A 14,950-nucleotide genomic window follows, 5' to 3' on the forward strand; every position below is an offset into this window, starting at 1 on the left:
TAGTGTTCTACTGCACTGGAAACATTAGCTGTTTTGAAATATGCCATTTGCTGTGCTGAAGAATGTTAGAAGTTATTGTACCTAGCAGTGCCTTTTCCTCACTAAGTACTCCTCACTCTCTATGCTTTCCAGTCTCTGGTAACATCTGTACTGTTCTTGAAGACATTACTATTTTTTTTCTTTTTAGCTTTTACATATAAATAATACTTTGAGTATTTGTCTTTCTGTACCTGACTTATTTCACTTAGTATTATGTCATCTAGAATTATCTACATTGCCACAGATGACAGGAGTTCATTTTTGTGATCACTTAATAATTCATTTCATTGTATATCCTTACTACATTGTCTTTATCTGTGTCTTTGCTGAGTAACAATGTCAAAGCCACATGTAGGGCTTTCATGTGTCAGTCCAGAGTCTTCATACCATAGGTAGCATGTATGTAGATGTTGTGTGACTTTCCATGTCTTCCAAAGGCAGGAACTGTATTGGGACTTGGTTGTCTGTAGGTGTATTCCAGGCAGCCCATGGTGTGGAGAGCAAGGAGTCTGCCAGCAGCATTTGTCTGGTGTGAAGGACAGCCCTTATGATTGGCTGGGTTTGAGTGTGATGAACATGGATACAACTCTGGTCTGGACCCTATGGCTGATGTTGAAAGTGGAGATACATGGGTGGGGGAGGTGGTTCAGTGTTAGGAAATGGCAGCTCATTCTGAGCAGGAACAAATGGAAATGTGAGGGTCCAAGGGCTGGTGTCCAGCCTGATGGTATTTCCAAATTTAGAGTTTTGTGCTCCAGCTCCTCACAGGGGCCACCCTCACTGAGAACCACCTGTTTGGAATCAGAACTGAATGAAAGATGTTGTCCTTACCTCTCTGCTATATTTTTTCACAGACGTTCCTCTGTCCCTGGCTCACGGAAACCCTTGCTGGTGGAAAAATTGTGGCGTCTTGAGCACCATCCAGGCATCCTTGGCCTGGGGATTTTAGGCCTGGGCAAGGTGTTTGGGTTCCTGAGGAAGAATTGCCAGTCAATCCTGGCTGAGTCTCAGCATTGCCCAGGAGCACTTAATGAGACAGAAGAAGACAACAGCATGGAGAGAAAGAAGAGAGTGCAGCTAAGAGAACATCTCAGTCCCTGGGACTACCCTCACCGTCAGGAGAGCTTCATTTCTTTCTTTCTCAGTGTACAGCAACATTTTTCTCACTGACAGTAGTCTGAAGCCTGAGAGCCTGTGATTAGTAGGTCCTGTCTCCTGTACTTCAATTTCTACATCTGAAATGGAGCAAGCAGTTTCTAGCCTAGCAGGTTGGGAGGACTGGGTGAAGTAACCTGTGACATTGCTTTCAATGAATGTGTGGCAGATAGTAGCCATCCTGTTACCTTTATATGCAAGGTGCTCCTGCTGACTTGGGAGCTGGAATCTGATTTGGGAGCTGTACTTCACCTTGCTTTTCATATTTAATTTTATATTTCTTATTAAAGAATTTATTAACATTGATTTTTACATAATATTTCAAATGACATATTTAACAAACAAGTACTCAAGAAGGGAGTCTCTGTATATAATCACTGGTACTTAGATTGTAGAACATAATTAAAATTAGGCTAAGGGTTTGTATGTCATAGATACATATTAATCTGTGTAATACAACATTATGTCTGTAGAGTCATAGTTTTTATGTCTATGTAGTTGTGTTTATATTTCCAATACCTTGTCCGTAGCATTGGATATGCAAATATTGAGTCTTCACTCTTGTACTGTTTGGATCTAATAACCACATATTAAGCTTTTCACATTTTTATGTCTTCCTCTGATAGGCACCAAAGCCTTTTCCACAGGAATTTTGACATCACCTGCATTCTCCCTTTTTTACTTTTCTTTTTTTTTCTTTCTTTTTTTGCGTTCTTCCCCTTTTCAAAGGCTCATCTTTGAGAGCAGCTGAGCTTATGGCTGGGAGATTGGTTGCTAGTGTGTCAGGGTTGCTAATAGCCCCTAAAGTTGTTTTTGGTTTTTCATCACTTGACTAGATATGTTGCAGCAGGTGAACCTTCTCACTCAAAGCTGCCCTGCTTGTTTTTTTCCTTCCTCTCCCTGCTTTCTTTTTTTTTCTTTTCTTTTTTTTGTGGGATCTGGGGCTTAAACACTGGGCCTGGATGTTGTCCCTGAGCTCTTCAGCTCAAGGCTACCGCCTTGCCCATGAGCCACAGCCCCCTTCCTATTTTCTAGAGGTTAATTGGAGATAAGAGTCTCACTGTTTTTAGTGCCCAACTGGCTTTGAACCTTGATCTTCAGATCTCAGCCTCCTGAGTAGCGAGGATGCCTGGCATTCTTCCTCCCCATCGCTGTGGTAGGGAATCTTCCACTGGAGTTAGACACAGACAGGCTGACATTTGTCCTGTCCCAGAGCCCCGAGGACCCACGAATCCCTCAGATAAGCATTCAATAATTTTTTTTGCCAGTCCTGGGTCTTGAACTTGGGGCCTGGGCACTATCCTTGGGCTTCCTCAAGGCTAGAGCTCTACCACTTGAGCCACAGCACCACTTCCAATCTTTTCTGTATGTGTGGTACCGAGGAATTGAACCCAGGACTTCATGCATGCTAAGCAAGCACACTACCACTAGGCCAAACTCCTGGCCCCAATATTTGCTTTTTGATTTTCTCTTTCTATAAATGTGTGTACTACTACTTCTTTTCAGTGAATAATACTCTTTTCGTGACATCTGTTTTTCTTCTAATAGGCTTTTCAAACTTATTTCATCAGTTACCATTCCAAAGTTTCATGCTTGATATCTTCTTTCCTAATTATTTAAAAGTTCCCTAGTGAATTCTTTGTACCTCAGAGAGAATTTTACATTTCAGGGCCTTAGTAGACTCTAGGAAAACATCTGATTTTTGTCAAATGCTTTATCTTTCCTTTGGCATTGTTTTCTTGCTCCTTTACAGGCCCAGTTGGTTTACACAACATTGGAAATACTTGTTATCTTAACGCCCTGATTCAGGTATTCAGTATGAACCTGGACTTCACAAAGATATTGAAGAGGTAAGACTTTTATTCATGGTCATAAAATTGTGGATTAATTTATTTTTTCATAGTGACCTAGACTTTTAGAGCTTTCTGTCATAAATTGCCAGAATAGGGAAATACTTCCCTGTGTATTCTGGGCTACAAATTAGAATCACTTAAGGGTGCATGCGTGTGCAAGTGTGTGTGTGTGTGTGTGTGTGTGTGTGTGTGTGTGTGTGTATCTGTCTCTGTCTCTGTCTCTGTCTCTGCCTGTCTGTCTGTCTGCCTGCCTGCCTGCCTGCCTGCTTGTCTGTCTGTCTGTCTGTCTGTCTGTCTTGGGGCTTGAACTCAGAGCTTGGGTGCTTCCCTTGAGTGTTTTTCGTGCTCAAGCGTCCTGCTCTATCTAGCTTTCTTGATAGTTCATTGACGCTAAGAATCTCTGACTTTCCTGCCTGGGATTGACGGTGTGTGTGTGTGTGTGTGTGTGTGTGTGTGTGTGTGTGTGTGTGTGTGTATCTGTCTCTGTCTCTGTCTCTGTCTGTCTGTCTGCCTGCCTGCCTGCCTGCCTGCTTGTCTGTCTGTCTGTCTTGGGGCTTGAACTCAGAGCTTGGGTGCTTCCCTTGAGTGTTTTTCGTGCTCAAGCGTCCTGCTCTATCTAGCTTTCTTGATAGTTCATTGACGCTAAGAATCTCTGACTTTCCTGCCTGGGATTGACGGTGTGTGTGTGTGTGTGTGTGTGTGTGTGTGTGTGTGTGTGTGTGTATGTATCTGTCTCTGTCTCTGTCTCTGCCTGAAGCTGGGATGAGAGCCGTGAGCCCCTGGGACCTGGCAGGAGTGTTTAAGAAATGTGCAAATGCTTGGTGTCATCTTCAGTTATCTATGTTCAGGTGGCCTGGGTTGGGGTCTGGACATTTGCTCCTTTCTTTTCTCTTCCCCTACCCCCTTCCCTCCTTTCCTACTGTTTCAGTCTGCCAAGGCAGACACACCTCCTATGCCTAGCCGCTGGTACTTTAGAAACACTTGGTTGGGGATTTTCTTTATTAAAGAATTTATTAACATTGATTTTTACATGATATTTCAAATGACATGTTTAACAAATGGCTATTCAAGGAGTGAATCTCTATAGACAATCACTGGCACTTAGTTTTTAGAACATAATCAAAATTAGGCTAATTTTAATTTATGAAATAAAACATTATGTCTATACAGTCATAGGTTTTTATGTCTATGTAGTTATGTTTATATTTCCAATACCATGTCCATAGCATTGGGTATGAAAATATTGAGTCCTCGTTCTTGTACTGTTTGGATCTAATAGCCACATATTAAGGATACCATGCGCCTTTTTTTCCTTTGGTCTTGACTTGTCTCACTCAACATGATTTGCTCTAGATTCAACCATGTCCCTGCGAATGCCATTATTTTATCTTGTCTGTTGGCTATGTAGAAGTCCATTGTATATATATGCCACATTTTCTGTATCCATTCATCTGCAATAGGGCATCTGGATTGTTTCCATTGCCTGGCTATTGTGAATAGTGCGGAGATAAACATAGCTGAGCAGGTGTCCTTATCATATCTTGGGTTATGATGTTCAGGAGAAATGCCCAGAAGTAGTATGGTGGGATCATAGGGAAGGTCAATTTTCAGTTATTTAAGAAACCTCTATGGGGCCGGGAGTTTGGCCTAGTGGTAAACTGCTTGCCTAGCATGCACGAAGTCCCGAGTTCAATTCCTAGGTACCACATCCATAGAAAAAAGCCAGAATTGGTGCTGAGGCTCAAGTGGTAGAGAGAAAGCCTTGAGAAAGTCCAAGGACAGTGCTCAAACCCTGAGCCCAAGCCCAGAACTGGCCAAAAAAAAAGACACCTCTACACTGCTTTCCAGAGTGGCTTAACTAGTTTATAATCCCACCAGCAATGTAGTAGGGTTCCTTTTTCTCCACAACCCTGCCAATTGGTTGGGGATTTTAACCTACAGCTTTAATTTTCAGCACTGGTTTGATAAAAAGGGACTTGGGACTAGAGCAGTACTGCAGAAAGTCATTGAGACCAGTGTGTGTATGCACAGACCAATTTCAGCAGTCTTTCTCTTTGGCCCTGACCTGTCGCCTTTTCTCCACTGAATAAAGAAGTGAGGGATGCCCATAAGTAAATGAACTACTGCCCAAATACATTGTTATTCTTTTCTGTTGTCCTTTCTCTCCAGAACCTAACTTTGTCAGCCTGAGTGCTTCAGGCTGGACTTTTTCCTGCTTGCTGTACATGTAGGCCCAGAATCTTCTGAAAAAGATTCTTTTTCTGGAAATTTCTGAAAGGACTTTAAAAGTTCAAGTCATGCTGGGCACATGGCTTAGTGGTAGAGTGCTTGCCTAGCATGCATGAAGCCCTGGGTTCCATACACACAAAAAGCTGGAAGTGGTACTGTGTCTCAAGTGGTAGAAAGTTAGTCTTTAGAAAGCCCAAGGACAGTGCCCAGGGACTGAGATCAAGATCCAGGACTGGAAAAAGAAAAAAATCTCCAAGATATTACAAAGAACTGGGTATTCAAGACAAATATTAATAAATAATGAGTTATTTTCTTCTCATTTTAACCTTTTTCCCCCCATCGGTCACAGGGCTTGACCTCGGCCTGGGTGTTATCTCAGAGCTCTTCAGCTCAAGGCTACCGCCCTATTGAGTCTCAGGTCCTTTTGTGCTTGGGCTGGCTTTGAACCTTGATTCTCAGATCTCAGCCTCCTGAATAGCTAGTATTACAGGCATGAGCCACGTGCCCAGCCATTTCAACCTTTTTATTAGTGTATTTTCATTGTACAAAAAGGTGTCATTATGGCATTACCATACTTAATATACTTTGGTCAGATTTACCTCTTTTATTCCTTTTCTTATGCCTTCCCTCATTTTAAACAATAGCAGGCTTCCATACTCTCTTTTCATACATGCACAGGAACCAGTTTGCCTGGACTTGCCCTCCTTCACACTGTCCTTGCCCCCCCCCCCTTGTTCCTACTCTGCTGGTTCTCTTTTGCACTTGAGTGCACAGTTTATCCATCCCTCTGTTCTACCCTTGAGCATACATGTTACCCTTCACTGTAATGTGACTGGGGGGCTGGGGGGGAGTGGGACTGATTCCCCCTCTCTAGAGGGTTCTCTGCACAACCTTCATGGACACTTCTCGACCTTAGTTACCTAAGGTGCCCCATCCTCTGTCAGATGTAATTCACGGGAAGGGTATAGCCTGGAGATTGAAATTTCTTCAAGTGATGTAATGCTCACCTCACAAGGAGAATGGTGAGGGTACAGAGGCTCCTGGCTGTTCTTACTTGACAGGATAGCAGTGCCCAAAGGAGCAGAAGAGCAAGAGAGAAGCATCCCATTCCACCTGCTTTTACTGCTAGAGAAGATGCGGGGAACCGGCAGAAAGCAGTGCGACACGTGGAGCTTGCATACTGTCTCCAGAAATACAGTGTGCCATGTAAGCTCTCCTCTAAGCAGTGGCTCCTCTAAGCAGGGTGGAAGCCAGAGAGAAATTGTGGGAGGTAGAGGAAAGGTAAGGGGAGAAGAAGAGAGTGAGGGAGAGGAGGGAGGAGGGGCAGCTGAGGGGAGGGGAGATGGAGGAGGAAAGAAGGTTCAACTGAGCAGTATTCTCTGATGCCATTGAGAATGATCAATTCTCATTGCTCATTCTATCATCGCTTCAGCTCAGTGATTCAGTCTTCCTCTACTTCACTGTGATTCTAATCCTTTGTGTGTGACTTGACTTTTTTGAGGTGTCATGTCTTTTCATACCTGCTGTGTTCCTATGTTAAGATTTGCTCAGCTGTGTGCCTGTGGCTCACTCCTGCAATCTTACCTACTCAGGAGGCTGAGATCTGAGGATCACGGATCAAAGCCAGCCAGGCAGAGAAGTCCAGTGAGACACTTATCTCCAATAAACTACTCAGAAGAAGCTCTAAGGGTGCTGTGGCTCCAGTGTAGAGTGCTAGCCTTGAGAACAAAGGCTCAAAGACAGTGAATGTCCAAGCCCTGTGTTAAAGGAAAGGCCCTGTGTTAAACTCAATGGTTGTTTGAAAACTTTCCATTGAAAATTTGTATTCTGACAGAAATGGGTATTATCTGGGTTGATAATCCATTTTTTGCCAGTCCTGGGCTTGAGCTCAGGGCCTGAACACTGTCCTTGGACTTTTCTCAAGGCTAGAGCTCTACCACTTGAGCCTCTGCACCACTCCAGTGTTTTCTATGTATGTGGTACCAAGGAATCAAACCTGGGTTTTTGTGCATGCTAGGCAAGCACTCTACCACTAAGCCAAACAGTCGGCCCTGATAATCCATTTTTTACACTGGCTTAGGGATATAACTTAGTACTAACAATCTCATTGATTCAATAACTGACCAAATATTTACAGTAAGTAAAGTTCAGTTGGTATATGATAACTGATGTTCTTATATAATACAGCAGGAGACTGGAAGAATAAAAGATGACTGGGTGCCAGTGGCTCATGCCTGTAAATCTAGGTACTCAGGAGGCTGATATCTGAGGATCACTATTCAAAGCCAGTCCAGGCATGAAAGTCCATGGAACTCTTACTTCCAATTAATCACCAGAAAACTGGAAATCGGGGCTGTGGCTCAAGTGGTAGAGCACTAGCTTTGAGCTGAAGAGCTCAGGGACAGTGCCCAGGCCCAGAGTTCAAGTCCCATGCCTCTCTCACACACATACACATACCCAAAATAAGTAAAGAAATTCCTAGGGCAAGAAAAGCTAGGGATAAAGAAAGAAGGAAAAAAGACGGTAGAATAAATGTATAGTAGAATGCTTTGTAAGTGTAAGACAGGTAAAGTGAAAAGAAAAACTACAGAGAATGACAATTTGCAAAAGGGATAAAGGGTAAAACATTAAAAAGAAAGTCAGGCACCTGTGGCTCACACCTGTAATCCTAGCTCCTTGGGAGGTGGAGATATTAGGATCACCGTTTGAAATCAGTCAGGTAAGAGAGTCCATGAGATTCTTAGCTTCAATTAACTACCAAAAAGAGCCTGGAAATGGGGCTCTAGCTGTAGTTGTAGAGTATTAGCCTTGAGCCAAAACCTCAGGGCCAGTGCCCAGGCCCTGAGCTCAGCCTGCAGAACCAGTATTAAAAAAGAAAAAGGTTTTTTCTTATGTTTTGTCTTTCTGAGGATGAATGCGTGTTGGCTCTATCAGCAAGATTTTAGCTGCAGTGTTGTCGTCTCTGGGTCCATTTGGAGTTCTGGCGTGACTGGGAGTGCCTCGGGTGCAGTGTCCTGTGGTCAGGGAGCGAGAGCAGCTGCTGGGGTGAGGTGTGGCTGGCCCCATGCAGTGGACATCCCCGGAGGTGGTCTGTCCTCCTGGAACCCATTGTGTCCACCCTGGCCCTTCCAGGCAGCTGCTGGTGCTGCTGGTGTTGTCTGAGAACACAACTGGCATGTCAGAACGTGCTCTGCCTCTCCTGGATCCTGCAGTTGACCCAGTTCCTGCTCTGGCTATTCTGTGGCAGGGTTTTCCCTTTCCATCTAGGCTGCCAGTTTAACAGATCCTTTAGAGCATGTAGAGCGGATGGGTTGCAGACTTTGAGCCCTGTTCCATTCTGGTGTCATAAGTTTAAGAGGAACTGTCCAATTCAGGACCAAGAATACTTTTCGTGTCCTGAACGGCTCATAGGTAGTACATACTGACCTTTGGCAGAGTCGGGGAAAGAGAGTAAAAGTCAAGTGGTGAGTGTTGGTGCAGCCAGGGCATCAGGCGCCCTCACTACTGTGCTGTTACTTCTTTCTAACCAGTGTTTGTCCAGCATGACGCCGCTCAGCTTTACCTCATGTTCTGGAACCTAATTAAGGATCAAATACCTGCTGTGGACTTGGTAAGCGCCTGAAGCTAGAAGAGTCAGAGGACCCGTAGAAGTCTCTCACCATTGTTTATGCCACGTGCAGAGAGGGTTCCCAGAAACCCGGTGTTCTTCCCCCACCCACTGCACCCTTGTGTGCAGGGCAACCAGCACGAGGGGCTAGGCAGTCTAACAGGTCCAGCTCTGGACACCAGCCTAACCTGTCCTTGGCTCCTTCTTCCAGGTGGAGAAGCTGCAGGCCCTGTACATGATGCAGGTCAAGGATTCCTTGGTTTGCCTCAGCTGTACCAGAGAGAGCAGTAGGACCAGCTGTATGCTGACCCTCCCTCTTCCCCTGTATGACATGGACTCAAAACCTCTGAAAACGCTGGTGAGACCTGGTGAGACTTTGCCAGTGCCCTGTTGTTAGCGTCATTTCCCCTTGATATCAAAAATAATTCTGTTTCACTTGCATAGCTCTAGAGGGTCAATTTCATTGATCAGAAAACGTTCTCTCTCCTATTTCTTCTTTTCTTATACTGTTCTACTAACAAGGGCTTCTCCCGTTTTTCCCCCTCCAATTCATGGAAGATCCTGGCACATGTAGCAGTAGAGGTGGGGGTTATTTAGAAGAGTGTGGGGAAAGTGGAAGCAAAGCTTGATCCCTCACCTTCGGGGGCGGGCTGCTTTCTTGACGGAAAGGGTCTGCTAACATTGCCTGTCCCTTGTTCCCCTCCACCGGGCAGGAAGACACCCTGCGCTGCCTTTTCCACCCTAGGGAGTTAGGCAACAGAAGCAAGTGGTTCTGTGATAACTGGGGGATGAAGACACGTGGAAACCACGTACTCACACTTCAGATTCAAATACTTCCCCTGTGGATTTCCTGGCCAAGGCTTCCCAGACACCTTCAGTGCCCTTCAGATTTCGTGGTGGGGTGGGGTCCAGGTGGTGCCAGGATCCCTGGGCTTTCGATGTAGCTTCACTGAGACCTGAAGGGCAGGGAGAGTGCGGGGCCAGGTGGTGGTGGTGGGGTGGGAGGTTTTCTCTCCAGTTTTAGACCAGCTCCCTATGACAGACGCCTACTCCTAGGGTTTCAAGGGCCTGTTTGCGGCCCTGGGACGCTCATGGCTTTTGTCTGAGATCTGTAGAGCTGTGACAGTCAGGTGTCACTTGAGACTTGGAGGAGCTGAACAGATTCCCCGGTGGGAGCATTTAGCCCTGCAGTGTGTCTCTTACACACGTCTTCCTTGGGAGAAGAATAAACCACCAGCCTTGACATTTCACAGTGATCTTTGCTTTTGCAGGTCTTGGAAGATGATGCATTTGCCCCAAACTTTGACCATTCACCTTATGCGATTCTCCATTAGAAATTCACAGACTGAGAAAATCTGCCACTCCTTGTATTTCCCCCAGACCTTGGATCTCAGTCATGTTCTCCTGACTGAGCAACAAGACCTCAGTGAGGCCACGGAGCAGGTGAGGTATTCCCACACTTCTGGATCCATCTCACAGACAGGACTTCCTTCAGGCTCAGCTGCTCTAACCCCTCAGCTGTTAGATGGCACCTACTCGAGAATTCTCCAGGTCCAGGTTCTTACCAGCCAAGGCCAGTGATTGGGTCTCTTGCTGGCTTCCACTGTGGGGTGAGGTGAGCAGCTATGCTGGCTGCACACTGGCTGAGGAAGGGCAGCATCTCAGGCAGTGAGGTCTGCCTCCTCTGAGCATCGCTCTCATCTGAGAATGGATGCTGTTTGCTGGCCAGGCCAGGGGAGTACTGAGGAAGACAGGTGGTCCTCAGGTTGTTGAGAGTCACAGGAACGAAGGTGTATTTCAGGCAGTGCATTTATTTATCTATTTTACCAAGTATAGTGGCACTGCCTGTAGTCTTTGCAGTGGGGACACACAGGCCAGAGGATCATTGGTTCAAGGCCAGCTTGGGTGACATGGTAAGACCTTGTCTCACAAGAACAGAAAAAAAGGGGCCAGAAGTGTGGTCTAGTGGTGGCGTGCTGGCCTATTATGACGACGACCCTGGTTTGATTCCTTGGTTCCACCTCCATAGAAAAGGCTGGTAGTGGTGCTGTGGCTCAAGTGGTAGAGCTTTAGCCTTGAGAAAACCCAAGGACAGTGCTCAGGCCCTGAGTTCAAACCCAGGAGTGGCAAAAAAAGAAGAAACCAAGATAAAACAAAGGTTCCAAAATCCCCTCCTTAAGTCCTTCCCCAAACAAAACCAAACCCAAACCAAAACAAAACAAATTCCCTTTGGATAACTGGTCTGCCATTGTTATCCACCCTTCTTTTCTTGGGTGTTAAAACAGGTCTTTTCCTGGGGGTTTCCACTTTTCTCAGGGGACAAAGATTGACCATCCCTACTTACTGTAAACATGTATCCAATATAAAGCAAGCCATTACAGTTCTGGTTTATAATGTTTCCTTTTAAGTAGCTATGAGATTCTCCAGGTCAAGGACTTTTCTCTAGTACCTTTGAAGTACCAGTGCCTAGCACAGAGCAGTAACAAATGCATGGCAAAACATGCTTCCTTCAAGACTAGGGCTGCGGAAGGCGGGATAAATCACTGAGAGCCTTGTCTTCTTCCAGCCTGAAGGGCAGTATGAACTCTTTGCTGTGATCGCCCATGTCGGGATGGCCGACTTTGGTCACTATTGTGCTTATATCCAGAATGCAGTGGATGGAAAATGGTTCTGCTTCAACGACTCCAATATTGACTGGGTGAGACTTACCATCCACATGTTCTCTTGTTCTGAATTAGCCATTGCTAATAAAGCCTCAGCAGAGTTGAAGACACAGTATGGCCTTCTATTTTGTGTGTAGGAGCTGGGGAGTTCTGTGGTTCAAAGCTGTTCCTCTATCTAGATTTAATGCTTTTTTTCTAGTCCTGGGGCTTGAACTCAGGGCCTGGGTGCTATCCCTAAACTTGTTTGTGTTCAAGGGTAGCATGGTAGCACTTGAGCCACAGTGCCATTTCCAGCTTCTTCTGAGTAGTGTGTTGGAGTCCCAAATGACTTTCCTGCTTGGGTTGGCTTTGAACCAGAGGCTCCTGAGTAGATAGGATTACAGGCCTGAGCCACCAGTGCCCAGCTGGTTTACTGCTTTCTAAGAGTCTGCTTGCTTCAGTGTTTAGGTTTCTGGCCCTGTGGGTCCAGTGCCTTGATGTTTTTTGCTCGGTAGGAAACTTATGAAACCAGAAATTAGAAAGATGCAAGATAAAACTCTGGGGGCATAAGTGTAAGAGTTTAAAGATGAGTGAGGACATTATAGAGGGCATTGTTATACAGGGCATTGTGTCACCAGCTGTCATCACAGTGGGCTTCTTTATAGGAGTCTAATGGGCAGATTACTGAGCCCTGTATTCCCTGAACACTTCCTAGCTACCAAATAGCTGCTGCTGTCATCTGTGTGTGTTCTTCCAGGTGTCCTGGGAAGACATCCAGTGCACGTACGGAAGTAATTACTACCGCTGGTAAGAGAAGCACATGCGTGACAGGGTGCGTTGGGTTCTCAGAGCTTTATGAAAGATGCATGGATGAATTATTGCCTTTCTTCTGAGCATTCCCTAGTTACTAAACCATTCTGTCCATCTTTCAACACTCATCCCATACACCATACTTCTCTGAGAATGAAGGCCTCAGTAGTGCTCAGGTAGAAGTATCTTCTGTAACTATGCCCATGTGGTTTCTGGCCTCTTATTACCTGATCCTAATTTAACATCTGAGCAAACGCCTCCTTGTGCTTTCATAATCATGGTCTTCTCTACTGTGCAAAGCCTTTATGATACACTCAAGCAGATTGGTAGGAAATCTTATTTGCTCTCATTGCTTCTTGAGCATGCCTCCTTTATTACTTCCAAAAAGTTTTTTTTTGCTTATATGACTCCCCCCACCCCATTAGAGCATGTACTCTTTTTTTTTAATTTTTGGTGCTGGTTCTGAGGTTTCAAGTCCAGTCGTGGGCATTGTCCCTGAGCTTTTTTGCTCATGCTAGCTCCCTACCACATGTCCTGTTTTGGGTGGGAAATAGGAGATAAAGGCATTAAAGACTTTCCTGCTCTGCTGGCTTTGAACATAAATCCTTAGGTCCAAGCTTCCTGAATAACTAGGATTACAAGTATGAGTCATGGTGCCTAGCAGACCAAGGGACAGGACCAGTCTTCTCATCTTTCCCAGTCTGTCCTAGCGGCATGCAGTCAGTACGCATGAAGACATACTTTTAATGGCTACGGAGGTGAAACTAGAAGAAAAGCTGAAGAAAGTTAAGGCAGAGAGGTTTTTATATGTGCCCATGGTGGCACTGGAGGTGGTACTGGAGGGCATACTCAACCACAGAAAGAGGCTTGATTAATTAAAAATTAGTGGATTAAATGGTGTTTATGTTTGATGCTCTCCTTTAACCTACTTTTCCTGTTTTTCTTTCATTTATCCTGAGCATTTCTCTTAGGTGCCTGTTCTTAGCCAATTTTGGCTTATTGACTCCTCTGTGATCTAGAACAGGGGTTAGCACACTTTACATGACCATGGCTAGAGAGAAAGAACTTCAGAGTTTGTGGGGCACAGTTTTTGTAGCTGTTACTCCCTTCGACTTTGTAACACATCGGATGCCATAGACAGTACATGAATGAGTGAATGAATATAATTGGCTGCATTCCAATAAAAGTTGTTTTCCAAAAACAAGGTTGGAGTTGGCTTATACTCCCACTCTCATAATTTGCCTGTCCCTGATTTATTATTTTATGTTATTTATGTATTTGTTTATTTTTGACAGATTAGGGTCTTGAACTTAGGGCCTGGGCACTGCCCTTGCACTTTTTCAAGGCTGGTGCTCTACCACTTGAGCCACGGCACTACTTTCAGATTTTTCTGTGTATGTGGTACCAGGAATGGAACTCAGGGCTTTATGCATGCTAAGGAAGCACTCTGCCACTAGGCCACACTCCAGGCCCCTTATTTTATCTTATTTATTTAATTTGCTTGTCATGGGTCTTGAACACAGGGTCTGGGTGCTATCCCTGGGATTCTTTGTCCTCAAGACTAGAGCTCTACCACTTGAAACAGTGCTACTTCTGGCTTTTTCTGAGTAGTTTATTGCAAATTAGAGTCTCACACATTTTTCTGTCCAGGCTGTGATCCTCAGGTGTGAGCCATCTAGCATCAGGCTGGCTGTGATTTGTGCTAACAAGAGCGTAGAAGTGACTATTCCAGGTCACTATTCTCTCCTTGATGAGATGGATGGTAGTTGATGGGTAGATGAACATTTGCCAACTCACAAGAGCGTAGAAGTGACCTTCCCAAGTTACTGTTTTCTCTCCCTTGATGAGATGGGTGGTAGTTGATTGGATGAAGACTTGCTCCGCTAGCCTGGAAGCTTGCTGACCCTCATTCCTGTTGTCCTTTCACCACAGATGTTTAATTTTACTATGCTGATAAATCTCTCTTTTTTAGGTGGGAAACTGCATATCTTCTGGTTTATACGAAGAGTGAAGGCTAATGGAAATACTTCAGACTTTCAGAGACTGACTCATTCTTTTCCTTTTCTGTCCTGGGATCTGCTAAGTCTTCTAGGAGATTCTATAATGAAGAAAAAATAATTTAAACAATTACATAATAATTTATATCTTAAGTTATAATGACGGGTGATTGCTGATGTGATTTGGAGGAGGGTTGTCTCTCAAGGTCATGTGTCAGGAGCCTGGTCCCTTGTACAGCAGGGTTGTGGGGCATAATCTTGTGAGTGGTGAGGCTTGTGCAGGGCATCTGGCTCATGCTTGTAATCCTAGCTACTGAGGAAACTGAGATAGTTCAAAGCCAGATAGGGTAGAAAAATCCACGAGACAGACTTTCAGCTGACAACAGAAACAAAAAGCTTGAAGTGGAGTTGAAGTGGTAGTATGCAAGGCTATAGGACAGCACCTAACTCCTGGGTGCAAGGCCTAGTGCTGTGACCCAGGTGAACAATTTCTTTCAGCTAGGCCCCCATTCTGGGGTCTCCAGAACCCTTGAAAATACCACCGCCATCTGGACAGTAAGCATTCTTCACATGAGCCTGTGGAGGACATATCTTATTCAAACCATCTCATTAGTGAAA

The 14,950-nt window shown here is 44.9% G+C and overlaps 1 protein-coding gene across 1 annotated transcript; it reads left to right on the plus strand.

The window, feature by feature from the left end:
• Positions 1 to 10,168: 10,168 nt before the first annotated feature.
• On the plus strand, positions 10,169 to 14,055 carry LOC150039246 (ubl carboxyl-terminal hydrolase 18-like). Its single transcript, XM_090327914.1, has 4 exons — positions 10,169 to 10,326; positions 11,450 to 11,581; positions 12,283 to 12,332; positions 13,986 to 14,055. Exons 1-4 carry the CDS (start codon positions 10,201 to 10,203, stop codon positions 13,990 to 13,992), a joined length of 315 nt encoding a protein of 104 aa, XP_090184040.1. The 5' UTR covers positions 10,169 to 10,200; the 3' UTR covers positions 13,993 to 14,055.
• The last annotated feature ends 895 nt before the right edge of the window (positions 14,056 to 14,950 follow it).

This window comes from Megascapheus bottae, unplaced genomic scaffold, assembly GCF_031878675.1.
Source record: "Megascapheus bottae isolate mThoBot1 unplaced genomic scaffold, mThoBot2.hap1 HAP1_SCAFFOLD_65, whole genome shotgun sequence".
Classification (NCBI taxonomy): Eukaryota; Metazoa; Chordata; class Mammalia; order Rodentia; family Geomyidae; genus Megascapheus; species Megascapheus bottae.